The sequence below is a fragment of the Aplysia californica genome, unplaced genomic scaffold (genome assembly GCF_000002075.1).
Source record: "Aplysia californica isolate F4 #8 unplaced genomic scaffold, AplCal3.0 scaffold00954, whole genome shotgun sequence".
NCBI lineage: Eukaryota > Metazoa > Mollusca > Gastropoda > Aplysiida > Aplysiidae > Aplysia > Aplysia californica.
The window spans coordinates 106,484-134,265 of NW_004798224.1; the positions used below are offsets into that span (position 1 = coordinate 106,484).

General features: G+C 41.6%; 1 protein-coding gene across 1 annotated transcript; it reads left to right on the plus strand.

Moving 5' to 3' along the window:
• On the plus strand, positions 1-27,782 carry LOC101852736. The gene is made up of 6 exons (XM_005110853.3): positions 1-167; positions 7,472-7,597; positions 16,376-16,417; positions 19,320-19,487; positions 20,639-20,686; positions 22,011-27,782. The coding sequence occupies exons 2-6, from the start codon at positions 7,582-7,584 to the stop codon at positions 23,873-23,875; spliced, it is 2,139 nt and encodes a 712-aa protein (XP_005110910.1). The 5' UTR covers positions 1-167; positions 7,472-7,581; the 3' UTR covers positions 23,876-27,782.

A 27,782-nucleotide genomic window follows, 5' to 3' on the forward strand; every position in this document is an offset into this window, starting at 1 on the left:
GGAAAAATCTGGGGGTACAAAGCAATTCCTGGTTCCTGTGTTTTTCCTGCCCCTTGGATAGGCCTAATAAAGGATCATCAACAAACATGAGAAAACTCAACATATCTAGAAACGCCCTTGAAAGTATACCCGCAAGTTAACGGTTCTTTATACTGTTCCATCCTCTGGTACGTTTGAACCCGTAAAGCTGTCGCTTTGATCTATGGATTGGGGTGTGTAGATCTATTTGTGTATGCAGCCTCTCGCAACTCTCTGACTACTGACTGGTGTCTTGTTCGTGTTGTTATTTTCGTGCCTTATAATGCCTTCCTTCGGCTTGATCTAGAAATCTAGAGACTAGATTCTAGTAATTTAGTAAAAGGAAAGGAGGCCTAGATCTAAATCTGGAGTAAAAGAGATTAGATCTAGAATCTAGAAGATCTAGAATCTAAAATACGTGAAAATTTAAATATCCCTTAAAACCTATTTTGGACCTCTGAATTGAGTCCAGCATGACGTCCGTTACGACTTCCAACCCTTGTTCCTAAATATATCCAGCATTTATGAACATTTTTTCGAATATAAATGACCACAGTGGAGATGTGAGCTTTAATTTTACGAAGTGTATACAGACCCGGTGACCGGGAACAAAGTCACGAAGTACACAGACCTGGTAGGGGAACTCTTTTGTGATTTCGGAAAGTTTCAGCACCCAGACCCGGTAGTGTGTGTGTGTGTGTGAGAGAGAGAAAGAGAGAGAGAAAGAGAGAGATGAGAGAGAGAGAGAAAGAGAGAGATGAGAGAGAGAGAGAAAGAGAGAGCAGGGGGAAGTGCTAGCAAAATATATATATGACTTGCCCCAGTTGGCAGGAGGGAACGAGAGAAAGATAGAGTGGGAAATAGGTGGGGAGAAAGAAAGACAGAGACATACTTACAAAGAAAAAGAGAATGCAAGCGATACACAGAGACATACAAAGAAAAAGAGAATGCGAGCGATGCACAGAGACAGGGGAGAGAGAGAGAAAGAGAGAGAGAGACATTGTTCTTCTTCAAATTGTAATTCCTCTAACTCCAATACAGAGGAAAAACGGCCGTTCATCGAAAAGACATTCGCAATCTTCAAGTGTACGAAAATTGCCGTAACAAAGACACTGGAGGATTAGATCTAGATCTAGATCTACCCCCCCCCCCCCCTCTCTCTCTCCTGCATTCTTCATCACTAATATCTGCATTAAAAAACAAACAACCTTCAAAGCGGCTCTACAAATGATAATTTATGGGACTGTTGGTCAGTTGGGAGGAGGAAAAAAGAAGAAAAAAAATAGTCCGGGACCGAAATCGAACCGCTCCTAAAATCATTGCATGACTTCAAACGCAGACGCGCTGTCTATTCGGCCATCAGAACTTGCGAGAGCGTGGTGTAGATTAAACATTTACATAGACCCTTTATGCACAAATGTGCGTATATTACGCATTAAACCTGCAGATTACCCCCCTTTAAGTTTTGGTTGTGCGTGAGCTTTACTCTATATAATTTCGTTTCGGGGGTTTGCACACTTTAAAACATAGGTGGTGTGCGTCTGGCAAGCATCATTTCCGCCCTTCTCTATCCCAAAGCCGAGTCAGTGTTGACAACACACTCACACACATGCACGACAGTCACTTTCTGTGTCAGAAGAAGTTGACTAATCGAACTACTTATCAGCTGCGTGCTGTTTCCGGCAACACAGGCTGGCTTATGCACAAAGCTCTGCCCACGTTCTGGTTGCTCACATTTGCCGGTGTCGTGCCTTGAGTTTTGTTTTAGTAGAGGTTTTACTGCGCTCGCAACTGCATAAGGTCATATATATGAGCGCCAGTGCCTTGAGTTTAGCCCTGCCGTGAGATTACCTCCATCCTTCTTTAACACACTAGTAAACATGAAATGTCCATCATCGAAAGTGTGGAAAGACTGGAATGTGAACCCTGGGATGACTCTGAAGAATAATGAATCAGTTTATTTTCCAAACCTGCCACTCATCCCTGCCCTAAATCTCAAGCATTCCGATTTTGATCACGTGTACCCTGATTTATTTTTTAAATAAATTTTTTGTTCCGCCTGTTACTCCAGACTTTTCTAAAATCTTACTCTTGCCTTCTTTTCTGTAGAGGGAAGCACTCGTTAAACTTTTTGCCAGCAGAAACTGGGAGCACTATTTTCCTATGTCTATGTCGAAATTTTAGTAGTTGACTCACCAAAAGTTGTGTTGGATCTTTGCTCACACGTGTTATTTCAACTATAATGGAAGTACTAGTATTGATTTGGCATTCCGACTGTAGACATTCTCAAGATCTACTTTCACCAAAACATGGTTTGTCCGAGTTTTGATTAGTCGGGCCCGTCATCAAGACCCTTCAGTAAAACTGTTTCAATCGCGTGTTCACACCACATGACATGACTTCGGCGTGTGTGTCGGGGACCGTCCATTGACGGGGTCAATTTAAGTTCATGCACACTGGTTGAAGCGTCTTTCGGGACTTATCCGAGGGGAGGGGGGCGTTTAAAGCACTTGGACTTGGACTATGAGACCTTGACATGATACTTCAGGATATTTTTAAAAAAATGATAAATACACACAGGCACGCGCGCACTCACACACACACACACCCGTGAAAGAGCACACACTCACACACGTACATCAGAATCCCCTGGAATTTTTTTACGTCAGCTTGGCAGTGACCTAGGTGATTTGTCGTTGTTCCCGATTTTTTTCACCAAGTCCAGATTTTTTGCCCCACTGAGATCCTGACTTTAAGATTTCATAGAGTGGCAGGTCTTTTATTTACTTGGAGTATTATAGTCGGAGTTGACCCCTTTTGGTTTGTCAACTTTATTTTATTTTTGATAGACCCAACTGCTCAACCACCATCACTCTTCCCCCCTCCAAAAGGACACAACTCTAATTCTAGTCAATTATTTCTACTCATTTATTTCTTAATAAAAGTTAATTAAAATCGTTTACATTCAATCATAGTCATTGTCACTCTATGTGTGTCTGTGTGAATATGCGTGTGAGTTAAAATTTGTTAATGTTTGCAAGCAAAAAATCTTACTATAAAATTTTGAGATATTGACTTTTACCCTTTAAGTTTTTAAAACAAGGGTTTAAATACCCCATAAAATAGTAAACCAAAAGTGTGAAGCAACCTCTTAAGTTGGCCTGAAAAGGGGAGCCCTGATAGACTCTTCCATCTCTGGTGCCATGCGGTTGGCTATACTTAGATGTCGTCACGTGATCGGAGGGGTATCCTGGTCTGACGTCAAACAAGATGGGCGCCGTACCTAAAAATAGTTTACGTCTTTCTACGTTTAATCGCATGTTTCTGGGGGAAGAGGTGTTGGGAACACGCCGCAGCTGTCGGGTTTGTGCGATGTGATAAAAAAAATAATTACAGAAAAATTATAACACAACAAAATCAAATTAAAAATGTGGAAAGACAAATTGTGGTGCTAGTAATGATGATGCTGTTCTGGTGGTGGAAAAACCCTAGTTGTCGGTTACCGTGTACTTAGACACTGCCATTGGGTAGATCTAATGAGAGTGCAGTGTTTTGACTTTTGACACAATTACGCAGTCCTAGTAGGCAATTCTAGTTCCAATTCTGGTTTTACGTAAAATCCCCTGACGACAGTTATATTATGTAACCTCCTTACACTCACGTAATTCGCTTAGAAGCTGAGTCCGAATAAATAAAACATTTTTTCGGACCCGAGTCCGATAGATAAAAACCCATATTTAGGATTCGAGATAGAGCTGGCCGGTCGTCCCTTAAAGCAGATGTCGTTTTCAGTTGCGGAGTGATTATTCTCTCCCAGGGTGAGGATAAACTGGATTATTATTCTCACCCAAATAAAACTGATACTTTTCTAACCCCGGGTAAGAATAACGACAGCCTACTATTCGCACCCGTTTTATTTCGTTTCGGGCATCATAGGACCCCTGTCACTGAGCGCTGCAGGTGACGAAACTCGCCTCCCTCTCTGGCTCCGCTGAGCGCACGAGGCAACTACAATCGAGGCAACTACAATCGCCAATAGGCGGGCCAGCTCTCGAGCGCGGGAGGCGACTAAGATCTTTTTGGGGGGAAACTTTTTATCTATCTTTTGAGCAAATAGCATCACCTTTTGTTGCCATGCTATTTATTGGTTCTGTAATGGACAATTTTACTCTTAAATGGTTTAACTAATCAAGAAAAAAAATGTGAAGGGTCAAGGCACTGCGTGCCTTACTTAAAAATAATCGTGTGCTCTGTTCTAATTAGGGATAACATGTTCTTGTGTTGTAAACAAATGCTAATTCTAACATTACATTACAACAATGACAAACTAAAATCTAGATTCTATAATTACTAGATTTAGATCTAGAATCTAACATTATTTCATTTAAACAGTTTTCAGTTAAGGCTATTATTTTTAAAAACACCCTACTCTGGCAAGTGAATTTCTTTCTGAATTTAGAATATAAACTTGTTTTGGGTTTTGGTGAAGATATGCATGCATACTCTCAAGATTTTAAAAAATGAACGAAGTGGCTATGCGCAAGGCTCCCCTACGCATTTATAGCCTCGTGGCTATGCGTAAGGCCCTCCAGTACGCATAGCATCGAGGCTATGTGTATGGCCCTCCACTTCACTATAATATAATAAGCTAGGCTTTGTAGGCGGCACATAAACTATCAAACTGGAAACTAGAAGTGGACAAAATTAAACCCTGAAAGCGCACAGGCCATTTATAAAGGGAGTGAGCCGGGCTACCCGGGAAGGGCGCAGCGCCTATATAGGGATGACCTACTTCGATTGGGAAGCGCGCAGCTATAAAGGGCATAGAGACACTGACCTTTTTTCAATGGAAAATTTCAGCATTCCTTACAGAAAAGGACGTAGTAAATTACAGATCAAAGTTATAAATAGGGACCAATGACTTGGCAAGTTATCTTGATCTTTTAGAGCGTCTCTATTTCACTTTTATTATAGAGGCTATATTTTCACTCAAGTAGGGTAACTCTGATTGCAAAGTCCGTTTAATTGGCTCAATTATATAGAGGAGTGAAATCTTGTTATACACGATCTTTGTCTTGGCGAAGATATCGATCGATAAAGTGACGCGGTCCAGCTGAGCGATCATCAAGGCCGTGAGCATACTTCTACTTTTATCTAAATCTAAGGGCCACACACATCAGGGCCGTATGCATAGCCACGAGACTATGCGTACGGGAGAGCCGTAAGCATAGCCACAGCCAAAAATGAAACTATAACAATCCCTGCGAGAGCCTAGAAAAATCGGCCAGCGCTCTGGGGGCAGATCACGAAAGGTCACTCTTACAATTCACAAAATTGTTTTCTGTCATCCTATTAGATCTAGCTAGGCCTACACATTCTCAACACCCAGGTAGGCCTAAAGAGTAAAAATCCATTGCATTCTCAGACCAGGTGAGAATAATATTCATTTTATTCTCAACTGGGGTGAGAATAACAATATATTACTATTATTCTCACCCGCGGGTGAGAATAATGACAAACTTTCAGTTGACTTCCTCTAAGACTAAGTACTCTAGATCTAGATCTAGATCAGCTTCTACTAGACTCTATTGAGCTGCTACCTCATGACACTTAAGTCACCATTTCTGAGTACAAGTAGCATCCTAGCCTTGCAAACTGAAATTTAAACTAAACTGTTTTATCACCAGACTTCAGGGACTCTTCGGGAGAAGTGGTCCCGGCCTTACCCCATAGACATAAATTACATCATGTACACAATCGGAAACAAAACCGGAAGTTGCCTTTTTTAAAAAAACGAAGTGACTATTTCTCCGAGCGCTCAGGAAAATAAACGGTATATTTTTACTTTCCCTCCCGTCTCAAACTTAGCTGCCAGTTGTCCATTTTCTACTAAATATTGATTCGCTGAACACGAATATCAACTTCTTTTCCGTCGGAAATTAAAATTTTTTTGAAATATTTGATTGTTCTTAATTGAGATAGAAAATCATATCTAGCTATAGAATAGACGTGCTTTGGACCAATCAGAGCTCCAAAGAAAATCTGGGGGTTACAGGGGGGCATGCCCCCGTGTTTTAACCCATAATTTGATATTTTACAGTAAGATTTGAAATTTTCCTGAAAATAATTGATTTGCGACAGTTTTAGTGGCTTTATGTGTGATCTGCAGCAAACAGTGCTGCAGTTTGACCCCTGAAGCAGTTCTTCTGTGTGTGGGAGTGAAAGTCAAAATTTAACAAATAAACTTGAACTCTATTTCTCCGAACGGTTTCCGCTCTCTGGATTTTTTGGTTATTTGTGAGATTTAGGCGTCATCTGCCATTCTGCGAGGACTGGGAAGAAGCATTTTTTGCGTCGAATTCAATTTCTAGAGCTAGAGATTTTAATATCTGAAAAATTCAGCTACTTCAATTGTGGTAGCGGTAACGTTCCTGGACTATTACTTCATTTGAAAATGCCTTCAAAAAGTACTGCAGCGAGAAAACCAGACTGCTCGACCTTGGCAGTAACCTATTTTGCTTTAGTCATCCTTATAGCAAGATCCTTCATGTAAGCATCACGACCCAAAAAAAATCTCTCCACGCCCCGTTCACACCTTATGCTCACACACTCACACACACACACACATGGGCCACTCAATTCGTATATTTTCAACAAATCTAAAGATCGGAAACAGTTCGGAGAGATAGAGTTCAAGTTTATTTTCCCGAGCGTTCAGAGAAATAGAGCCGGCCTAATCTTAAAAATAGAAGCTGAGATATTTGCGATTGAAAGAGGTCATGGACGCCTGGTTGTAGAGGTAAAATTAGCAAGAAAATGGCAACCAAAATTTGTTGATTTCCGAAGCTTGAGAATCCTTGGACACTGAATATTTACATACTATTTGTTGAGCGTTTAATCAGGTTCTTCAGTAAAATTCACACAGAAATATCTTTTTTAATTGACATAAAAGGCGTTGAGCCAAAAAAAACGAAATTTACAGAAAAATTGTCAAACTGTCGGAAAAATGCAGATATAATATAGATGATCTATATAATCTTCGATTCCATTAGTTTGACGAGGGCCTGATTTCATCCCAATGCCTCACGTATTTCAATCGGTTTTATGTAGATCTGTGTCTCAGGGGTGTTCTTTTGCAAAATTTATTGACCTGTAACCTTAACTTAAAAATCAGGGAGCTGTGCTGCAAAGACTGCTAGTCATGTGATTTAGGGGTGGAAATTGTTTGTTTATATTATATTACTTTGTAAATATAGGAGATTGTCATTTTGTTTGAAGCAAATTTCTGGACTTTTACTTTTTATCGTCTTTCTGCTTTCATTTTTACCATCACTAAAACTGTGAAATTTTCTCATAGAGTGACATGAAACTAATGGTCACCAATGATTGTTATTTCAGTGTTGCATTATATTTGTACTTAATGAAGAATATTTTTATTTTCATCCATCTGCAGGCTGCTTTGACTTTGATGATGGGAGACTTTAAGTTGTTCAGGAAGTTTCTCCTTCTGAGAGAAGTTCTTGAATAGGAATTTTCCCTCAAAAGTTCAAATCAAGGGAAGAAATGGCGGATGTGGCAGGTCTGTCTCTACCTGCAACTCATGGTTGTAACTGTTGTTCTGTTTCAGATCTGCTCTCCCTGGAGTCTACTGCATGTTTTTTTTAGATGTCTTCAAGATTGACACACTTTTTTGTGTTGTTTTTTAAAAAAACTTTATGTCTATATTTTCCATCTATGTCTAACTTTATCGACATAATGAGCTATTTAAAATACTGGAAAAGCTAGACATAGATGGAAAAGATCTAAGAATTATCCAATGCCAGGAGCAGACTGTGATAGTGATCATATACCAGTCGTGTGTAAAATCCGGATATGACTAAAGAAACTCAAAAAGTCAAAGTATGAACATAAATTTGACATAGGTCTTTTAAAGACAAATCAAGAAATGAAAGAACGTTTCCAGATAGAGTCATCGTGGCTAAATTAGAGGGAAAACCTTTTGACATAGGTGTCATCCAAATATACGCACCAACATCAGAGCACGACAACGAGGAAATTGAGACTTTTTATGAAGACCTTGATAAGGCAATGAAACAATGAAAATCGCAAGATGTAAGGGTGGTCATGGGAGACTTTAATGCCAAAGTAGGAAGTACACGTATAGAAGATATAGTTGGGCCATGGGGACTGGGTAGAGAGAATGAACGTGGGGAACGACTGGTAGAATGGTGTAGAGAAAATAACTTTATGATATCAAACACCTGGTATGAAAATAACCCAAGAAAAAGATACACTTGGAAGAGTCCTGGCGATAAAAGTAGAAATCAAATAGACTTCATTCTTTTTCAGAAACGTTTTAGAAACACAATAAAATCATCTAAATCAATGCCAGGAGCAGACTGTGATAGTGATCATATACCAGTCGTGTGTAAAATCCGGATACGACTAAAGAAACTCAAAAAGTCAAAGTATGAACATAAATCTGACATAGGTCTTTTAAAGACAAATCAAGAAATGAAAGAACATTTCTCCATAGATGTAAGAAATAAATTTCAAGCTTTGGAAAACATTACTAAATCGGAAGAACTATGGAGGAAAATGAAAGACTCAATAATGGAAGCTGTGGAAGAAAATGTCCCCCCGAAAGCTAAAAAAGCAAATAAAAAATGGATGACCCAGGACATATTAAACCTAATGGAAGAGAGAAGAAAGGCAAAATCAAATGAAGAAAAGTACAACATCTTAAACAGGAAAATAAAGAAAAAATACAACGAAGCAAAAGAAACATGGATAAACGATCAGTGTCAACAAATAGAGAAGAACCAAAGCAAAGACAGCAAATACATGCATTCAAAAATCAAAGAAGTAAGTGGGATAAAAGGATGCTCAAATACAGGATGCCTAAGATCAAAGGGAGGGGATATTTTAATGGACAACGGGGATGTCTTAAACAGATGGTCAGAATACATAGAAGAACTTTTCAAAGATAATAGAGGAGAAAAACCGGTAATAAAGAATGAAATAAATGGACCTCCAATACTGAAAGCAGAAGTACAAGCTGCCATTAGGAAAATGAAACAAGGAAAAGCCACAGGGCCAGATAATATTCCAGTTGAAGTGATTGTCACGCTCGAAGAACTAGGCACTGAAATAACAACAAAGCTCCTAAATGCTATTTATGACAGCGGTGAGATCCCAGAAGATATGATGAAGTCAGTTTTATAGCTTTACCTAAAACACCAGGTGCCACTGAGTGTGATATGCATAGAACAATTAGCCTTATGAGTCATTTTACAAAAATATTGTTGCGAGTAATAATGGGAAGATTGAGAAGAAGTGTAAGACCAGAGATATCTAAAACACAATTCGGCTTTGTTCCTGACAAGGGCACCAGAAATGCTATATTCACTTTACAAATGTTAATGGAAAGATGTATTGAAGCACAGAAAGATCTGTATTTATGCTTCATAGATTATTCAAAGGCTTTCGATAAAGTTCGACATGATGAGCTATTTAAAATACTGGAAAAGCTAGACATAGATGGAAAAGATCTAAGAATTATCAGAAATTTGTACTGGGACCAAAACGCTGCTGTAAGAATTAATGGAGAATACAGTGAATATGAGCAGATTAGGCGAGGAGTGAGGCAAGGATGTGTTATGTCACCAGACCTCTTTAACATGTACAGTGAAACAATTCTTAGAAACAAAGAAGAATGTCCAGGCCTCAAAGTTAATGGAGAAAATATTAATAACATCAGGTATGCAGATGACACGGTTTTAATAGCAGGCTCCGAAAAGGACCTTCAAATGCTTCTAGATACTGTTGTAAAAGAAAGTGAACATAAAGGATTATTGTTGAATGTAAAGAAAACAGAATGCATGGTAATATCCAAAAAAGCAGCAAATCCTAGTTGTAATCTCATTAGCAAAGGTGAAAAGATCAAACAAGTACAACAGTTTAAATATCTAGGATATATGATAACATCTGATGCCAAATCTTCCGCAGAAATAAAAAGGAGAACCCTCTCTCTCTCTCTTCTGGCGCTGTGGCTTCATAAGCGGTCAGCGATGCCGACAGCACGCAGGAACTCAACACTCGCCCGGGGTTCCTTAAAAAGTGCTGAAAGTGGGTTACTGAAATGTCCCAGCAGACGGGTTCTAGCACGATAGCTGGCGGGACACCTCAGGAACACATGGTCCATAGTTTCGTCCTCCTCCTTGCAGGCTCGACAGGACGGATCTGGGTTGTCTGCTGGCGCAATTTTGTGGAGATATGATCTCAGCTTGGGCGATTTTCCACCAGTTCTCATTTGGGAGAGAAGCCGGCGGTCCTGTCGTCTGAGCGAGGCCTCAAGCTGGAATGACGGCGGCTGGGCAAACGGCAGTTTGGGTTTCGCCTCTCTTTTCCACTTTGCGCGGGTCGATCGGTGGATGACGGCTTTAGCTGTCGAGAAATCGATTGGCGTGTCAATCTGGGTAAGCGCTGTTGCTTCTTTGGCGATGCTGTCAACTTCCTCGTTCCCAGCCAGTCCGGCGTGGCCTGGAATCCACTGTAAGTGGATGGAACATTCAGAGCGTTGACAGAGGGTGTGCAGATGTTGCCAGATTGAGCAGGCCACCTTTTCCGATTGGTTGGTAGGGCCGTATGAGAGGCGCATGACTGCTGATCTAGAATCAGTGTATACATGGATGCGTGCACTGTTCGGAAGGTTGCCTGCTGTATGTAGTGCCACAAGCATGTCAAGCGCTGTGTCGAGAGCTACAAGCTCGGCCCTGTAGCTGGAACAATACCGGCCCGCAGGTACACGTTGGTCGAGTTCGGTATCACCGGTCTTGATCAGTATTCCACTTCCTCCATACTCAGTACCGTGCTCAGCTGAACCGTCAGTCCAGACTTCTACATCGGGCAGGGGGAGCGAACGAATTGTAGCCTCTGCTGCTGCTTTCCTGACAGCTGGTTCATTAGCACGTTTGCAGTCGGCGACAAGATCGGTGCTAAAAGTCACGTTGTATGATGCAGCCTTCCACGGTTGTGTGGGGGGTAAAACAACCAGCTCCTCACGTGGGTACGTATCCAGTTCAGTTTCGGCTACGAGGTTCTGGGCATGCTTTCTCCAGTTCGACTTGCCTGTCCGCGTGGGCACTGATTTTGTTGCGGAGGCTTTGCGTTGGTTCGTTGTAGGCAGACGCATGGACTTCTCGAATGAGATGGCAGTCAAGGCATCAGCTCTATGCCTTAGTGGTAAAATGTCTGCTTCGATGAGGAGGCTGTCCACACGAGTATCCCTTGAGCAGCCTGTGATGATTCTTGCTGCTTCATTCTGCTTTCTTTCCAGTTTCTGCAGATTGGAGGGTTTGGCAAGAGGCATGTAGGCAGGGGCACAATAGTCGATAGCTGACCGACAAGTAGCATAATATATAGGCTTTATGCATTCCCTGGAGGCACCCCAGGTGGTGCCTGTAAGGGCTTTCAATGGTCGAAGTCTGCTGGACAGTTTTAACTCAAGGTTTTGGATGTGGGCGTTGGAGGATAGAGTATGATCAAGTGTAACCCCAAGTAAGGTGGGGTTGGAGTTGAAGGTGATGGGGGCGCCTTTGAGTGAGAGTGTTGGTTTTCGCTTGGCCTCGTGGGTGCTGGTGGTGAAGAGGGTGCACTCTGTTTTCTCCGTACTGATCTCCATCTTGTTTTGCTTTGCCCACTGCTCAAGTATGTTTATGGCTGCTTGGACACTGTTTTCAGCCTGATTTATGTCTTCGTTGGTGGCGTATATTGTATAGTCATCAGCATAGAGTCCCGTCTTCACGGTTTCAGGCAGGCCTGCTTCAATATCATCGATGAAGACAAGGAACAGTGTGGGGGACAGGACACTGCCCTGGGGGACTCCCTGCTCGAAACGGCGAAGCCTGCTTGTTGCGTTGCCGTGCTCGACGCAGGCGTATCTGTCTCTGAGGAACGAACCTATCCATTGGGTGATGCGGCTGGGAGTAGATTTCTCAATCATCTTCTCCATTAACCTCGTGCGCCATACCTTGTCGAAGGCACGCGAGAAGTCCACGAGGGCCAGCACAGTTCGTTTCATTTTGGGACGAGCCTGGAATCCATCGGAGATATGTTGTGTTAGGCACAGGACTTGGTCTTCAGTAGACCGTAACTTGCGGAAGCCCGATTGGTTGTTGCTCAGCAAGTTGTTACTCTCCAGAAAGAACATCAGGCGGTTCTTGACGAGGGTCTCCATCAGCTTAGCAAGGCAGCTGGTGAGACTGATGGGGCGGTAGGACCCAATCTTTCCTGCAGGCTTATTCTTCTTGGGTATTGGTATGATTTTGGCACGTCGCCAGCTGTTTGGGACAATGGCCATTTCCCATGATAGGTTGAAAAGACGGAGCAGGGCAGAGTTTGCGATGGGTCCGAGGTGTTTGATCATCTCATTGGTTACACCATCAAGCCCGGGAGATTTGCCGTTTTTCAGCTTTCCTATACAAACTGTCAGTTCAGCCATGGTGAGGAGAGAATCATAGCCTGTGTTCTGGTCAATAGGGAGGAGTTTAAGCTTTTCATTAAGCTGGTAGTGCCGGTGTTTGTCTGCCTTGTCGAGTTTTAGGCGGCTGACTGAGGCGTATTCACGGCAAAAGGCTTCAGCCTTGCTTCTATTTCCTTTTAGGGTTTTATTGTTTTCTGTGAGTGCACTGCCGGTGGAGGGGGTTTTCTTGCCTGAGATGGCATTTATGACTCTGAAGACTTGTTGAGGGTCAGTCGAGAGGGACATCTCTGAGGTAAAGTTGCGCCAACAGTCGCGCTTCATCTCGTTTAGGCGGGATGTGGTTCTTTTAGACGCCTCTTGGTAGTTTCCAATGTCTTCTCGTGTTTTGGTTGCCATGGCTTTTTTCCTCAATTGCACTTTTTCTTCTATCAGTTTGTCCGCTTCCTCATTCCAGAAGGGTTTAGGAAGTTTACGAGCGCCCTTAGGGATACTTTGTTTGGCTGCTTTTAAAATGGCCTCAGTTAGGCACGTGTTTAATTTTGTGGCGTCCGTCATGTTAGGCATGTCATTTGCTAAAGTCTCTGTTTCCATGTGGGCATTGAACAGTGACCAGTCAGCCTTCTTGAAGGACCATTTGGCTTTGCTTCTACGGGTGGGGGCAGAGTGTCTACAGAGTTTGATTTCGATGGCTTTGTGGTCAGAGACCAGGGTGTCACTGGTTTTCCAAGAGACATAAGCAACCTGTGAAACATGACAGAAGGAAATATCAGGGACTGATTTGAGCATACTGCTCGGGTCGATTCTTGTTTCGCAGCCGTCATTGAGGGCAATCATATCATTGTCGAGGGCCCAGTCATCAATTTCTGTTCCGGTGGCACACTGGTCGACGTAAGGGTCCCACGAAGGGTGATGGCAGTTGAAATCGCCTACGACGATGGTGTTTGCATCAGTCTTGAGTACGTGGGGAACGAAGTTACCTTTGTGGCGTGGTGGGATGTACAGGTTGACGACTTTAAGGGTTCTGCCGGGTAAGTACAAGAGTGTGCCTACGAATTCCGTTGTGGAGTCGGGGTTGGCAACTACTCCATCATGGAATCGGTGGTAGGTAATACCATCTTTAATCAATGTCGCGACCCCGCCTCCATTGTTTCCGTCATCTCTGTCACTTCGTTCAATAGAGTAACCAGGCACACAAATGTCTATATTTCGGCTTAACCATGTCTCTTGAAGGCAGATAATGTCTGGGTGGTTGGTGTCGATATGCCGAAGGAGCTCAATTTTGGCACTGCGCAGGCCTCTGATATTCCATTGGAGGATGTTTAGGGCTCGATTGTTCTCCTTCTTCATACAGCGGGTGCGCTCATGGTTCCTGGCATTAGAGTCCGTGCAACGGTTTTTACGGCGCAATTGTCTGACGTGCCGTTGTCGAGTCATGGGTCGGTTTGGGTCGAGTTGTGTTGGAGGTGTGTAGACGGGTTGTGTCGCTGCTCGTAGCGGATGTTGCGCCGCTCCAATCGTACAGGAGGGGCACGTCCATTCTGCGGTAATGCGTCTTCCCTTCTTCGTTGATGGCAGGCTTAGCATCTGTTGTCGGGTGAGGTCAGAGCATTGGAGGTGGATCCACAGAAGACACTCCTGACATCGGGCCGATACTGCTTTTGCAGGCACACTGTCGCCGCATACTCCACAGGGCCAACGGGGTCCCGGATTCTGCTCCACGTCCCCGGCCAAGATCAGCAGGCGGGCCAGCCAGGCCGGGTTATGCTGGCCGCCAAGGAGAACTGCAATGGCTAAGGCTAGTTTCAATAAAATGAGCCCAATCCTGAAAAATAGAAACATATCAATGAACACCAAAATGAAAGTCCGGAAATGCTATGTTTGGTCAACCCTTCTATATGGCTGTGAATGCTGGACAATCGCTTAAGACAGTGAAAATAAAATAGAGGCAACAGAAATGTGGTTTCTTAGGAGACTACTAAGAGTATCGTGGAAGGAAAAGAAATCAAATGAGGTAGTGCTTGATGAAGCCCACGTGGGACGCTCAATGTTAAAAACAATCAGGAAACGACAAATGCAGTTTTTGGGACACCTGAATAGACATAAGGGTCTTGAACATCTAGCTCTCACTGGCAAAATTGAGGGCAAGCGAGGCAGGGGTAGGCCCAGAACAACATACTTAGGGAACCTAAACAAATGGGTAACGGAAAAATCAGGGAAACGTAGCTTTTCTGAGAGCATCCGAGCAAAGGAATGAATGGAAAATCATGATCGCCGATGTCTGTCGCAGATCTGGCACTGGATGATGATGATTGCTTAATGATGAGCCACTAAAATGCAGCCTGAAAATGATTAGCAACGCAAGCATTTTTGTCTTGTCTTATTGAAATTAATATATTTTTTTCTCTGAAAGAACTTTGCTGGTTTTTCCAATGTTCAGCAAACATTGTCATTTGACTTTTGATCTCTTAGTTACGAAAACAATTGAAGTGTTGAACTTGTTGTTGTTATGTTGTTGCTAGCGATCCAGTAGCATCTGAGGGTGACTCTTCTACAAGATGCCATTCTGTAATAGCTGCATGTCTGTTCTAATTGTTATATTGAGGAGTAGAGGCAGTTAGATGTGTGGGGTAGCTTGGGAAGAAAACATCCCCTCCCATCAGTTAGTTTTCTACAGAAGAACAGATGATGTTCCACTGTCTCCGAGGGGTATTCACATAGTGTGCAGGCAGCAGACTGCTTTACTCCAATTCGGTTGAGGTGTTGATTGAGGCGTACATGTTGTGTTTTAAGTTGGAAGATTATGGATTGATCTGCCCTCCTCAACTCACTGATTGGATCTTTGACCAGTGGTTTATTCATACACATCATCCTTCCTGTCGTACCTGTGGCCCAAGCATTCATCCAGTCTTCCTTGAGATTTGACTTGATCATTTGACAGCAGGTGGTGTAATCAGAAAGAATATCAGGCTAAGGGAGTCTAGCTTCTTTCTTTGCTAGAGCATCAGCTCTTTCATTTCTCGGTATCCCAGTGTGAGCAGGAATCCATTGTTGTATGACTACTCTGATTGGGTGTCTACTTTTCAAATTATGTAGACTCCAAGTCAAGTGTGATCTATCTTTGTTCACATCACTCACACTCTCAAGTGTCTCTAGTGTTGAAAGGGTTTCTGTAAAGATAACAATGTCTGTGGTAGCAAGTGGGTTAGTGTCAGCTGGAATTAAAGACTTCCTTTTTGATCCCATTGAGCAAGTTGATCACTGACCCATATTCCAGCGTTGATTGTTGACTTTAAAGGTAGATCCATGGCAAATGAGTGGATCCATGTTGGTGGATAGGAATCAATTGTTTCAAGTGCAAAATATTTTAGTGCCGCAGGATGTGTGTTTTAAGTGTTGAACTTCAAACAGTACTAACAAGGGTAACTATCAAGTAGCACTGAACTCTTGTTTCTAAGAAAGTCATATATGACTCTGTATTTATGTGTGTAATCGCCTATCATTCTGCTGAATAGGAGTGAACAGCAATATTTGTCTAATAATTCTGAACCAAAAAGCTTTAATGAATCAAGTCTGCATTAAATAAGATTGTTTCAAATTCTGGACCATTTCCTCCTCTTTCAACTTTCATTGTCTTTCTTAATAACTACTCTACATTTCATTCTTACTTATTATTTCAAACATAATTTCTTAACTAGTGGCCTAGTCAGAAGGTACTCATGGTACACTTTTTGTTTTGGAAGGCGTTTTACAGCTCTTGCAACACAATTTAGGTCATATAAGTGCCGAAGATTGATCAGACGTGTTGCATGTTGTTTACTGTTTTGCAAGGATTTTTAAAAGTCTTTTAACGTTCTGATTTCTTTACTTCTGCAGGTGACAAGACAGGTTCCTCTTCTTCCACACCACCAACTGATGGTAGGATGTTTATTTAATTCAACTTCATTTCTGACCGAAGATTACTCTGACTCTGGCTCCTCAAACAAAGATAAATAGTCCTCGGCTCCCTCAATAGACAGTACAGCAACCTAGTGGGGCAGCTTCTCTGACATAGGGTTGACACCAAGGACAGTGATAGTAAACTTGTAGCAATAGAAATGATATTTCTTAGGAGACTGTTGAGAATTTCATGAAGGAAACAAATCGCAAATGAAATGAGGTTGGGGTAAAATGAAGAACATGCGGCTGCTCTCTATAAACTCTTTATTAGGATTTACTATTGCTACTAGACAACGTGGAAAGGACTTAAGGAATGAAAACATCTAGTTATACTTTGTAAAAGAGTCAGTTTGGCAATAAACAAGGGAATTGATTCTTGCAGTCTTGCATCAACATAATGATGTAATGGGGACTCGGTAGAAATATCATAACTTAAATAAAAATTGTAACGTTGCTTTCAAATGAAAAGTTGTGCATTCAGAAATTGTGTGGATTATGAACATGGCTGCGTCTGATTAGATAGCGATAATGCTGATTTGCTTTCTCATGTTTGATGAGACTTTTTTTTTTGTCCAGATATATTTTTCATATCACCATCACCCATTCTAATCCTTGATGTATGTTCAAAATTGATCCTTGGTTTATGTTTGAACATATTTTTCATTCAATTTCCTTCAGTTTGATGTCACATATTACCTTTTGAATTATGGCTATGCATATATATACACATAAAGTGATTTTGTACATCACCTGTACACCCAAATCAAGTCAGAAATATATATCGTTTTATGACCCCCCCCCAAAAAAAAACTACATCTGGAAAGAGTTTAAAACAATTAGTTTAGGAAGAGTCGAATGCAGTTTCTGGACACTTAAATGTACAAAAAGGCTTTGAGCTTCTTGCTCTCACTGGACAAATGAAAGGGAAGTGTAAGCAGAGGTGGATGTAGAGCAACTTTCTTTGAAAACCTGAAGAGAGAGATGATGATGAAAGACCAGGATAATTTCAGGTTGGGTTTTTTTAAAGAGCATCTGAGCAAAGAAATAAATACCAAGCTGTGATTGCCAAGGTTTGCTCCTGGTCTGGCACCCTATGGCGATGACTACTTTGTCTTCTGTCTCATCTTTTCATCTCAGAGAATGGTGCTGTTTAGTAAGAACATGTGGACATTCCAAACCCGCATTGCTGACCTTTCTTTCAAAATGACATCCTGATGAGTTGGGGTTTTTTTTTAGTTGTAGGTGGTTGGCGGGTGCTCTGGTGTGCTTTGCTCCTTCTTTCCCATCAAACATCTGTCGTCCTTATCTCCCCTCCTTCCATTTTGTGTTTGTAATTGTTACTCTCTTGTAACACCTCTAATCTTCGGCTCTTATATGACCTCATTGTGTTGCAAGTGCCGTAAAACACTTTCTTAAACTTTTTTTAATTCTTAAATTTTCAGGGAGGATAACTATTTTATTCACCATTAACATAACTTTCATCATGCAGGAGGTGGGCTGCCTCTGACTCCCTTGCGGGGTACAGCCTCCTAGCTATGAGACAGATACGCTCAATAAAAAAAAAGTTCCCCCCTTGGGAATAGAATTCATATCAAAGAGTCTTCAGGTAATTTTAACACCACAGATGCTTCACTTGCATCTGTGGTGAAGCAGTTCGATACTTTGCTGTCGCTCACAAAAGATCAACTCCTGTGTGGGGATAATTTTTTTCGAGTATATTTGTCTTTCTGTTGTATCCCCAACAGCCGAGGTTGGTCCTGACAGGCAGGGTCAAAGCCGGCCTCCTAAATGATCTAAAATGGGTCAATAGGGGTGTAAAAATTCCTACATTAAAAAGAAAGATATTTAAATGGGTCCTAGTCACATGTATGTCTAGCGAGGCGTTGTACTCACTCAGAGACAGACACCTCCCTGAAAGGTCATTGAAATGTTTCTGTGGCTAGAAAATGATTTGGCTTAGACTTAAGGGGGACAAATATCATGTCCTTTCCATTTTGTTCTTTCTACTTAGAGACGTTCAGGCCGGGGATGTGAGTCATCAGTAGAAAAAGAAATGTTTGTGGAAAGTTCAGATAATGTCAAGATGGTCCGAAACCCTGATATCTTAATAAGAGCCAGATTCTATTGTTAATGTTTCGTTTATTGCATTTTGATGACCTTTGTTTCTGTTATCTAAAGGTCATTTTCCATATTTGTGAAGAGATTTCGTTCTTACGTGGGGATAATACTGGTGTCAGGTTTAAAAATGACATGCCTCTTTTTATGAAAATCAGCCTTTAAGTTGCTATAGAATATAGAAATGCCTCTGTCTTGAATTGTGGTTTATTGAAATACACAAATAGAAAATGTTATGTTTTTTCTAGTATAAAAGAGATGGTCATTGGGAAGCTTGGGTAGCATTGCGTAAACTTGAATTGTGACATTTTTAACATTTTATATTATGTAAGATTTTGTATTTGAACGCTCTCTTTCTCAGAAGAATGAAACTGTGTAAAAAAAAAAGTTCTATTCTTACTTTACTTTGTCAAGCGACTATGCATTACAGACTTTTGTTTCCAAGTTATTTTCATGAGTGTTTAAACAATTATATCTAGCAAAATTGGACCTGAAAAAATAAAATTTCGTATTTATAGTATTTTTTCCTTCCTTTTATAACTTCAGAAAACTGAAAATTTCCCAGAGTTAAATAGACTGAAAAAGGTAACCATTTAGAGGGCCTTGTCTGAATGCTTAAACTACTATTTCAGATCTAATATGTTGTCCTGCCTTTGATGTAAGAAGGATATGGACAAGGCTGCTGTAACAAGCCAGGCTGAAACTGAAAGTAAATCTATAAAGTGAATGAAATTCATTATACATATTTTTTCTGACTGTTTGCCAGGTGTGGGGGGAGGCCCCATCATCAAAGAGTCCCAGGAGTCAGAGGAGTACCAACAGGACCTGCAGGTTGTCCTGGGCACGGCGTTCGGCGTCATCGCAGTTGTCGGACTAATTGCCCTCACTTTCCTCCTGTACCGAGTGTACCGGGCTCGGCAACGGGCTCTGGCATGTGAGTGTTTAGTCAGTCTGGTCTTTTTGTTGTTTTTTTTCTTTTTTGTTTGAATTTTCACCTTGGTATTTAATGTTTAACCCTGCTGCTGATCTTAATGTGAGGTCAGCAGTAGACACCCTGTTATTTGACCAACTGTACGAAGGGACTGATTATAATGTCAGGGTTCCCATTCAACCGGGAAGACAGGAAAAAGCCATTTCCCGGCCAGAAAAACATAAAAACACCATGAAAATAATGGAAACTAAGAGAAAGTCAGGACATCAAAGGGCTGCCCATCATAATGAATTTGGCAGAATCATTAACATAACCGAACCCATTGAGCCCTTACCACTGGTAGACCGGAGGTGCATGAAACTGCCCGTACGCCTAACCACCGGTATACCGGTGAGCGAAACCTTATTTCCAACCCGGCCAGCCTGGGACAAAATGTACACGAAAACCAGTGTTTGTTTCACATGATGTATGTTATTGATTATTTTGAAGATCTGTCTGAATTAGATGCTGGTAATGACAAGGACTGCCGTGAGTGGGATGTGGAATGTGATTCTGACGATCTTATGGATGTTGGTAATATACCACTGTGGAGTTCAGGCAGAGGGGTACGGTAGCCTCAGGAAGTCAGGGCTCAAAGGGTTATGGTTTCTAAACTTTTTTTTTTCAGTGTTTTTAAAATACGATCATAACACCCCACCCCAAATTCCGATTTTAAAAAAAAGTATTTGCCGTTCAGCTACCTCAACCCATCCCCACTTTACTGGCTTGTAAGTTAAGAAAAATCAGAACCAGACAGTCTATGTTACTATGTCACGTGCTCTAACTTTAACACCCTCTGCTGTGCACAGAGCTCTTATAATCTCTCGCTCTGTGACACATCCTTAGAAAAACATTAGCTGGAACTAAGGACAACATTAGGTTGACAAGGTGTAAAAAAATTTATGTGCCTCTGTGTTGTCTTAGGCGAATGAGAGAATTTCTTAAAAATCTCTCCAAAAAAAGTTTGAAACTTTTGACAACCAATTTGCTGTGTTGTGTAGTGAAATACAATCAGGATCAAGAGCTTGTGACGCTCTTAGAAGGGTAAAGTCAGAAAACCACCCTGTCTGAAATGAGACATAAGTTAACTATCTTTTTAAAACTTTTTTCCTCAGATACTCCAAATGATGAAAATGGTGTGTTTGAGAGACAGATGTCAGTTGGTAAGTACAACCTCCGTGTTGCTGTTTGTGAACTTGGTTGTTTCGGTTGCTATGAACACATCGACAATGGCCCATGGCATGCTGTGTCCTGCTTCTGAAATAACTTTTCTAGGTTGAAAGGTGGCTTGTCTTTCGAAATTGTTTAAGTTTCTGCTGCAGATATTGCATGGACTTTTCATTGTGTGCCATCTCAGTGTCTCTTTGTGCTTGACTATCGTGATTATTTCGACCATCATGCAGGAAGTGGGTTTTATTTTCTTTACTAATTTTCCTTTATGACATGGCAAAACCACGTAAACAATATCGTTAAAAAAGTAAATCAGAGGCTGTACTTTCTGAGGAAACTAAAGTCTTTCAATCTGAATCCATCCATCCTTCAGATTTTCTACACCACCACAATAGAAACTTTGATAAATTTTGGAATCACTTGCTATGGTAGCAATCTGGGAAGGCAGCACATTATAAAACTAAATAAGTTGATAAAAAAGGCATCAAGAACAATTGGTAGAGACCTAAGTAACTTTGAATATCTGCACAAGACAAACGTTCTAAAAAAGGCGGAAATAATGCTTAGTGACCATAGCCACCCACTGACATCGGAATCTCAACTATCGACCCGCAGTAAACGATACATTTCCAAAAAAGCAAGAACAGACAGATATAGAAATTCATTCGTACCAACTGCAGTGAGGTTACTGAACACACAGTGCTACAAATGAAACAGAGAGAGAGAGAGAGAGAGAGAGAATGAATGTGTTACGGAGCGGGTTGTCCCAGCCCGTGAGACATGTATTTACTTGGCATAATGTCCTGTCTTGTTGTGCGTTTGCGTGAGTGCACCTTTAAGTCTAACCTTTGTAACGTCTACTGCCATTGTTAACGACCAAGACAAATTTCTCCCTGCGAGATGAATAAAGATTGTCATTGTCATTGTCATTGTCATTTGTGGGCGGTATTTTCTGGTCTGCTCTTACAACATCTGGTGGTCCCTGCTACTATTGTTATTGTAATCCTTTATAGATGAAATATTATGTTTGTTGCTGTGGGAACTCCTTACAAGGGGTTCTTTCCCTGACTATTGTACTATTGTTGTTCCTTTATGCTTCTTGTTGAAAGGCAGGTGGTTTGAAGGTGGTGCTGGTGTGTCCTACTTCTTTGTTGTTATCCCTTTGTTGTTTCTGTCTATCTGTCTATCTTTTTTGTCCCAGCACTGAATGACTGTTACTGTGTTGATGTGGTTCTCTTTGACACTCCTCCATGTAAAAATGTTTCTGTCCTCCTACCGTCTGGTCCAAGACTGAACACCCCTGTATTGTTTCCTCAGACATTGGTGTCAAGTCCCAACCCGTGGTCCTACTTCTCTACGCCAACGACTGCCCGATTCACGAGCGGGTTGTAGCAGCTCTGGCAGGTTTTCTAATGGAGGTTTGTGGGGTCACAGTGACCCTTGACCTTCTGGAAGAGACAGACATCATGGAGCGAGGAATCGACGACTGGCTGGTGGACAAGTTACAGGAAGCGGATTACATCCTCGTCATATGCTCTGTCGGGGCTAGACTTCGCTGCTCCAAAAAGAAAATTCGATTTAAGTCGGATAGCAGCAGGGTTCTGCCAGATTATTTTGCCGTGGCGGTGGATTATGTTGCAGAGAAAATGCGGGCAGAGAAGCAGAAAGGGCTGGGTATGAATAAGTTTGTGACAGCTTACATGGAGTACTCTACCCCATCAGATATACCCCCGCAGTTAGAGTCATCGACACAGTTTTGTCTGATGAAAGATATCCATGCCATGCACAGCCATATGAACGCTCAGGGACCAGAATCTGACAAGAGTGACTCTGGCTCTCAGCACAGCTCGTGTGAACGTCACTACCACGAAACAGAGACAGGGGCTCTTCTGAAGGCCACGCTCGAACAAGCGAAGACGTTCTTTAGAGAGAACCCTGCGTGGATGGATGAGTGTATCGAGCATATCGAAGCACCGTTTTGGTCACTGCGCCGAGGCAAAGCCAAGAAAAAGCGTCGCAACTCCATGGAACAACCTCTCATGCTCTCGGGGACGCCTCAGGTGATGTCTTACCAGAATCATGACAACGTTCTGGGCGTGGAGAGGGGCACGCTTGGCGTCAGTCCGTCAGCTCTCTCACACCACATGATGCACCGGTCGACCTCCAAGAACTTGCCGTTCCATCACAGTGAACTGATGGCCGTGGACCCGGAGGTGTGCAGCACACTGCCGCGCAGCAGCGCTACCTCACACCTACAGAAGTGTGGCCAGTTCTGTCTCCTCGGGACGGGCGTGTCCCAGGGCAGGCAAAACTCTCTCCCTTCGTCTCTGGCCAGCAGCTGTCTCATCGACCCCACGTCTACTCAAACAATGTCCAAGAGTATGGACAGTTTCGCGCGAGATTCGGCCATCCACGCTGAGCTAGACGGGCACACTTGTTTCTTCTGCAATAACGTCCACATGGATATACGGTCGTCCTGTCGGAGACACGCCCATGCCAGACATAAAGGTTCGGACGGAGATTTGCCTCAGCACTCGTCCTTGGTCTCGATGGACCACAGCTGCTCACATCTCGCGTTACCGACGTACGGTGTGAGTCCGAGTCGTTCTCACACGATCCTTCAGGCAGAGGTACACCAGGAATGGGGCCACTCAAACAAGGGCACGCCCGAGAAGAAATCTGCAACGTTAACTGGAGACCCACGCTCGTGGAGCTCTGACCTTGACACAAGCGGCGGTCCCCTCACGCCGTATCAGTCCCTCCCTCCCCACTTCCCCCCACCCGTGTCATCACAGCCCCCGGACAAGTGGGAGCTTCGTCAAAATCTCCACGGGTGGCCAGATTCTTCGTGCCACACCAGGCTGGACTTGTGCAATCCCAGACTGCCCCGGCGGTCATCCTCGGATGTTTCTATCTCTACAGATGACTCTGGGTCGCTATCAGACGGAGACTCCTTGGAGAGAGACTTGCGATCCATTCAGAATATTTCGTCTTTTCATGACTTTGTGATTTCCTCGTCTTTCGTTGGAAGTGATCGATCGGCGCAGAGATCTTTAAAAAATTCTGTTCATTCAGACATCAAGTTGCCAATGTGTCTGAAAACTTACGATCTTTCGTCTTTAAAACGGGAGGACTTTGACATGGAAAGGTGCACATATCGCAGTACGGAAGAAGTGGTATGATGTACACATTCACACTCTGGACATGGCCACAATCCAGTGGAGAAGCCCCAAGTGGTCTGAAGTGCTATTTTGTAAAGATACAAATTTTACTTTTGGCAAACATACTTGGCCACATCCACTCCACTTGTGATGGGGGAGAGAGGTGGGGAGGGAAGGGGGGTGCAAAAGGGGCTGTGGCTGTAAATCATATAAAGTCTGGCCCTGATGTTTCTGATTTTTTAAAATCCACAAACACATGTTTTCTTTCACTGAATTCTGGTCTCTGTATCATAATAAATTATTTTAATGTGATGTGCAGAAAGTGGTTGTATATCTCACATGTTCTTTGTGAGTGAACTGTTTTCAAAAGATGAGCTTGACTCAAGAAGTGCTTTCTTTTCCGTTTACATCAAACCACAAAGATGTAAAAACTAAATGAAGTCGGATTTTTTTTCAGTTAAGGAATAAGCGTGTATGTGTATATTGTTGCTATTGCAAGAAAAATGTGTGATTCTATTTTTTTTCTCTTACCATGAGAAACAACTATATTTTTCTTTTGACACTGATGATATTTTATGGGAAATTGTGGAAAGCTCTCGTTTGGTTTGCTCCTTCTTTACTGTCAAACATCTATCGTCCTAAATCTCTCCTTCTTTTCTTTGTATGTTACTCTCTGTAACATTGACACCTCTATTCTTCAGCACTAATGTAACCTTTTTGTGTAAGAAGTGCCGTAAAACTTTTACTATTTAAATAAAAACTAAACTCACCGTAACTATTTTAAAATATTGTATATTTCAGCATAATTGATGCTGGCAAGCGCTGCCTTTATGTGGGGGAAAAAGGCAGGCAAACACACATATATATATAGTATCTGCATGATCTTTTTGTCGTACTGTGATGATTGTGTACTCCCTTTAGTGGAGTTCAAACGATGATCGGATGATCGACTTCACTGTGCAAGTCTTGTGTCTGATTATCTTTTCAGCCTGAAAAATTTTTTTACTTTGCATTTGACTAGAATTTTTATTGAGTATCTCTGTCTTTCTGTTGGGCCTTGTCCCTCTTTGCCTGGGTTGACCCTGATAGGCAGGGTCAGAACAGCCTGTGTCCTCAATGATCAGATTTGTATTGATTGAGGTGTGAAACACTCACTATTTTAAAAAAAGGAAAAAACATGGGGTATCGATTGCATTAGACAGGAGGGCATTATAACAGTGTTTTAATTTGATTTGAAAATTTGGGTCGTTGCAATGTTTTTAAGGTACATGTACTGCAACCTTTTGAGAATGGGTCATGAACATACAGTGGAATCTGCTTAAACCAAAAGCTACAGGACTGCCTGATTTTTTTCATTTAAACAGGGATTTCTGTTTCGAGAAGTTGCTGAAATAGTGATGATTGTCGACAGCATGGAGTTAGGAATGCTATACTGGCGGCAAATTTCAACTTTTAAAAAAGTTGTTTTCTTATCTACCACTCACAGTAACTGCAGTTTGAGCTGCAAGCTGTATTGTATGCATTGTCCTTTCTTTTCGACATTATCAGCTTGCTTATTCTGCCAAACAGTCACAAGGAAAGAAAGTGAGAAAGAAAGCCCAATGTCCGCGACATCATAAAACACACCACATGCCTCCACATGCTCATGTGTAGAACCTGTGTAAACTAGCTTTGCAGAGACAATGAGCAGTGACCAACTGCAAATGGCGTGACCAACATACATATTTGCTATCCTGCGTAACTAGGCCTAAACATAGTGTGAAGGTCTATATTGATGTGGGCAATTAACATCTAATAGGCAAACAGTACACTGTCGTTGCCTCTCTCTCTGGCCCGCAATCAACACACTTGTTACCTCATGTCTTTGTCTTCTGTGTCGCTGTCTTGAAGCATGCAATACGTGATGATTTGCAGTAGTTGAAGGTTGCCAGTGAAAATTTAGAGGACTTAACCCTCAAAATTCTTTTCAGTTTAGAAATGCTCCTATTTCGGGTTATCAATAGATTTTTTGCAAAGACGAAGAAAAGAATCAAGGATTTTATTTAGCGGTTCATCTGTGTTCGGATTTACCGTGTTCGGTTAAAGCAGATTCCACTGTTTATTATATTTGAACTGATCGTCAAAGCTGTTTGAAGAATACTTTTCTTTTGAATATCATTTAATGATAAATAGCCATTGAGCATTTTATGAAGTGTGGCTTATTGAATGGATTAAGACAGGTGCTCTTATATTATTGTATTTATACTGTACTGTGTGTTTTATGAAGCAAGTCGTCAGTGCATTTTCATAAATGCGCAAGTCTGGAATTTTTCAGATATATTTTTGCATTATTAGCCTCAAAAAGAGATTCCCCAATGAGGAACACAAAGATTGCATAGCTTTATAGCAGGAATTGTGCTTTTGTCATGCAATCTAAATACTAAAATCATGATCGAATTTATGTCTCTCTTTTGAAATCAAATTTACATATTTAGAGAATTACACGGACGAACTACGTTTCCATGTCTATTACTATGTTATCTTGTTTCTTGGTGCTCAACCTGACATTGTATCACTACTGGTCAAAATAGAAATGTGCTTGGGCTAATGTTTGAGGTTTTATATCCGGCTAAATGCATTACATTCAGATATAGGCACAGGTATAGTAAAGAGTAAAGTGTGTCGAGGAAAAAACAAAGTCAGAACAGAAGGGCGGATTGTCCTCTTTACTCTTTTACTTTGTTACTTCTGCCAGTTTTTCCTCTGCACCTTAATTCTCATTTCTGTGTTAGTAGTGTGTCTTTCTTTTTAAAACTCAAACTGGGAGATAAATAGGATGAAATTTTGTAGATGAATTTGGGGTTGGTTGGAAAAACTGTTTACCAGCACAGTTTAGATTTACGGATTAGGGAGGAGGGGAAGGGGAGCAATGAAGAATACATCATGTGTCTTGGTAGTCTCGTAAGGCGTGTTGTAAAAGAAAGCGGTTATCTGCTTCACCCTTTTAGTCTTGCTCTCCTGGCAAGGAAAGACTGTGTGTCCCGCTGAACTCCCGGGCCAAAACTACATATTTCTTTCCCACCAACAAAAGTTGTCTCACACACTAGTCCTACAGTAACATTGGCATTTTGTATTTTGAAAAAGAACAGCCAGTCTAGCCTTCTACCTCAATTTTGCAGACTTATTTGAATAGCTATTTGTATGGGAACCCTATTGTCTGACAGCCTGTATTATATCCCACCTCAGTATTCCAGGGATCTGGCATGTCGCTATCGAGAAAAGTCCTTGATTTTCCGGAGTCCAGTTTGGCAAGGTTGTCTCTCTCTTGTTCCAGTGCTTATTTTTTCTTCTTTTCCAACTTGTCTGCTACTTTAAATGTGGCTCACCCACACCCCACACCTTCTCTTCCACTCTCTTGTTTAAGTTTTTGGTGTTGTTTTTTTAAATCAATTATACAGTTTGTGTACAATTTATATTCGGAGCTTTTTTTTCCATTGCAATATTTCACTTTATATTATATTATACATACATTTTATATCATATGTTTGACATGGCCTTTGATTGAATTACTAATAATAACGCTCCACACTTATTTGTATTAAGTTGTAGCACACTCAGTTTATTTATTGTGAATAATTGTACAAGAAAAAAATGTAATGGAGTAGGGGTAGAAATATGATGCAGCATGTACCCATTATCTGTAGTGTTGGCTGAGTTTCTGTACGCAACAATATTGGTACAATCATTACAAATGTCAAATACTTCCACACTGCACCACTGAAAACAGAAAAGGAAAATGAGTTTATATTTTTGAAAATAACTCTTTCATGACATATTTTTATTATTTGTGCATTGGTAATTTACATTGATAATAAATAGCCCCCTCTCAGTACTGTCTCCTGCCATCTGCCACACCTAATGAGCAGGTGGTTAGAGGGTGCCATTGGTT

Bases quoted from the DNA above. Each gene is read 5' to 3' on its own strand.
- LOC101852736 (XM_005110853.3), top strand. The intron at 16,418-19,319 runs GTAGGATGTTTA...ACTGTTTGCCAG, and splicing joins TTCCACACCACCAACTGATG to GTGTGGGGGGAGGCCCCATC. The intron at 20,687-22,010 runs GTAAGTACAACC...TTGTTTCCTCAG, and splicing joins TGAGAGACAGATGTCAGTTG to ACATTGGTGTCAAGTCCCAA.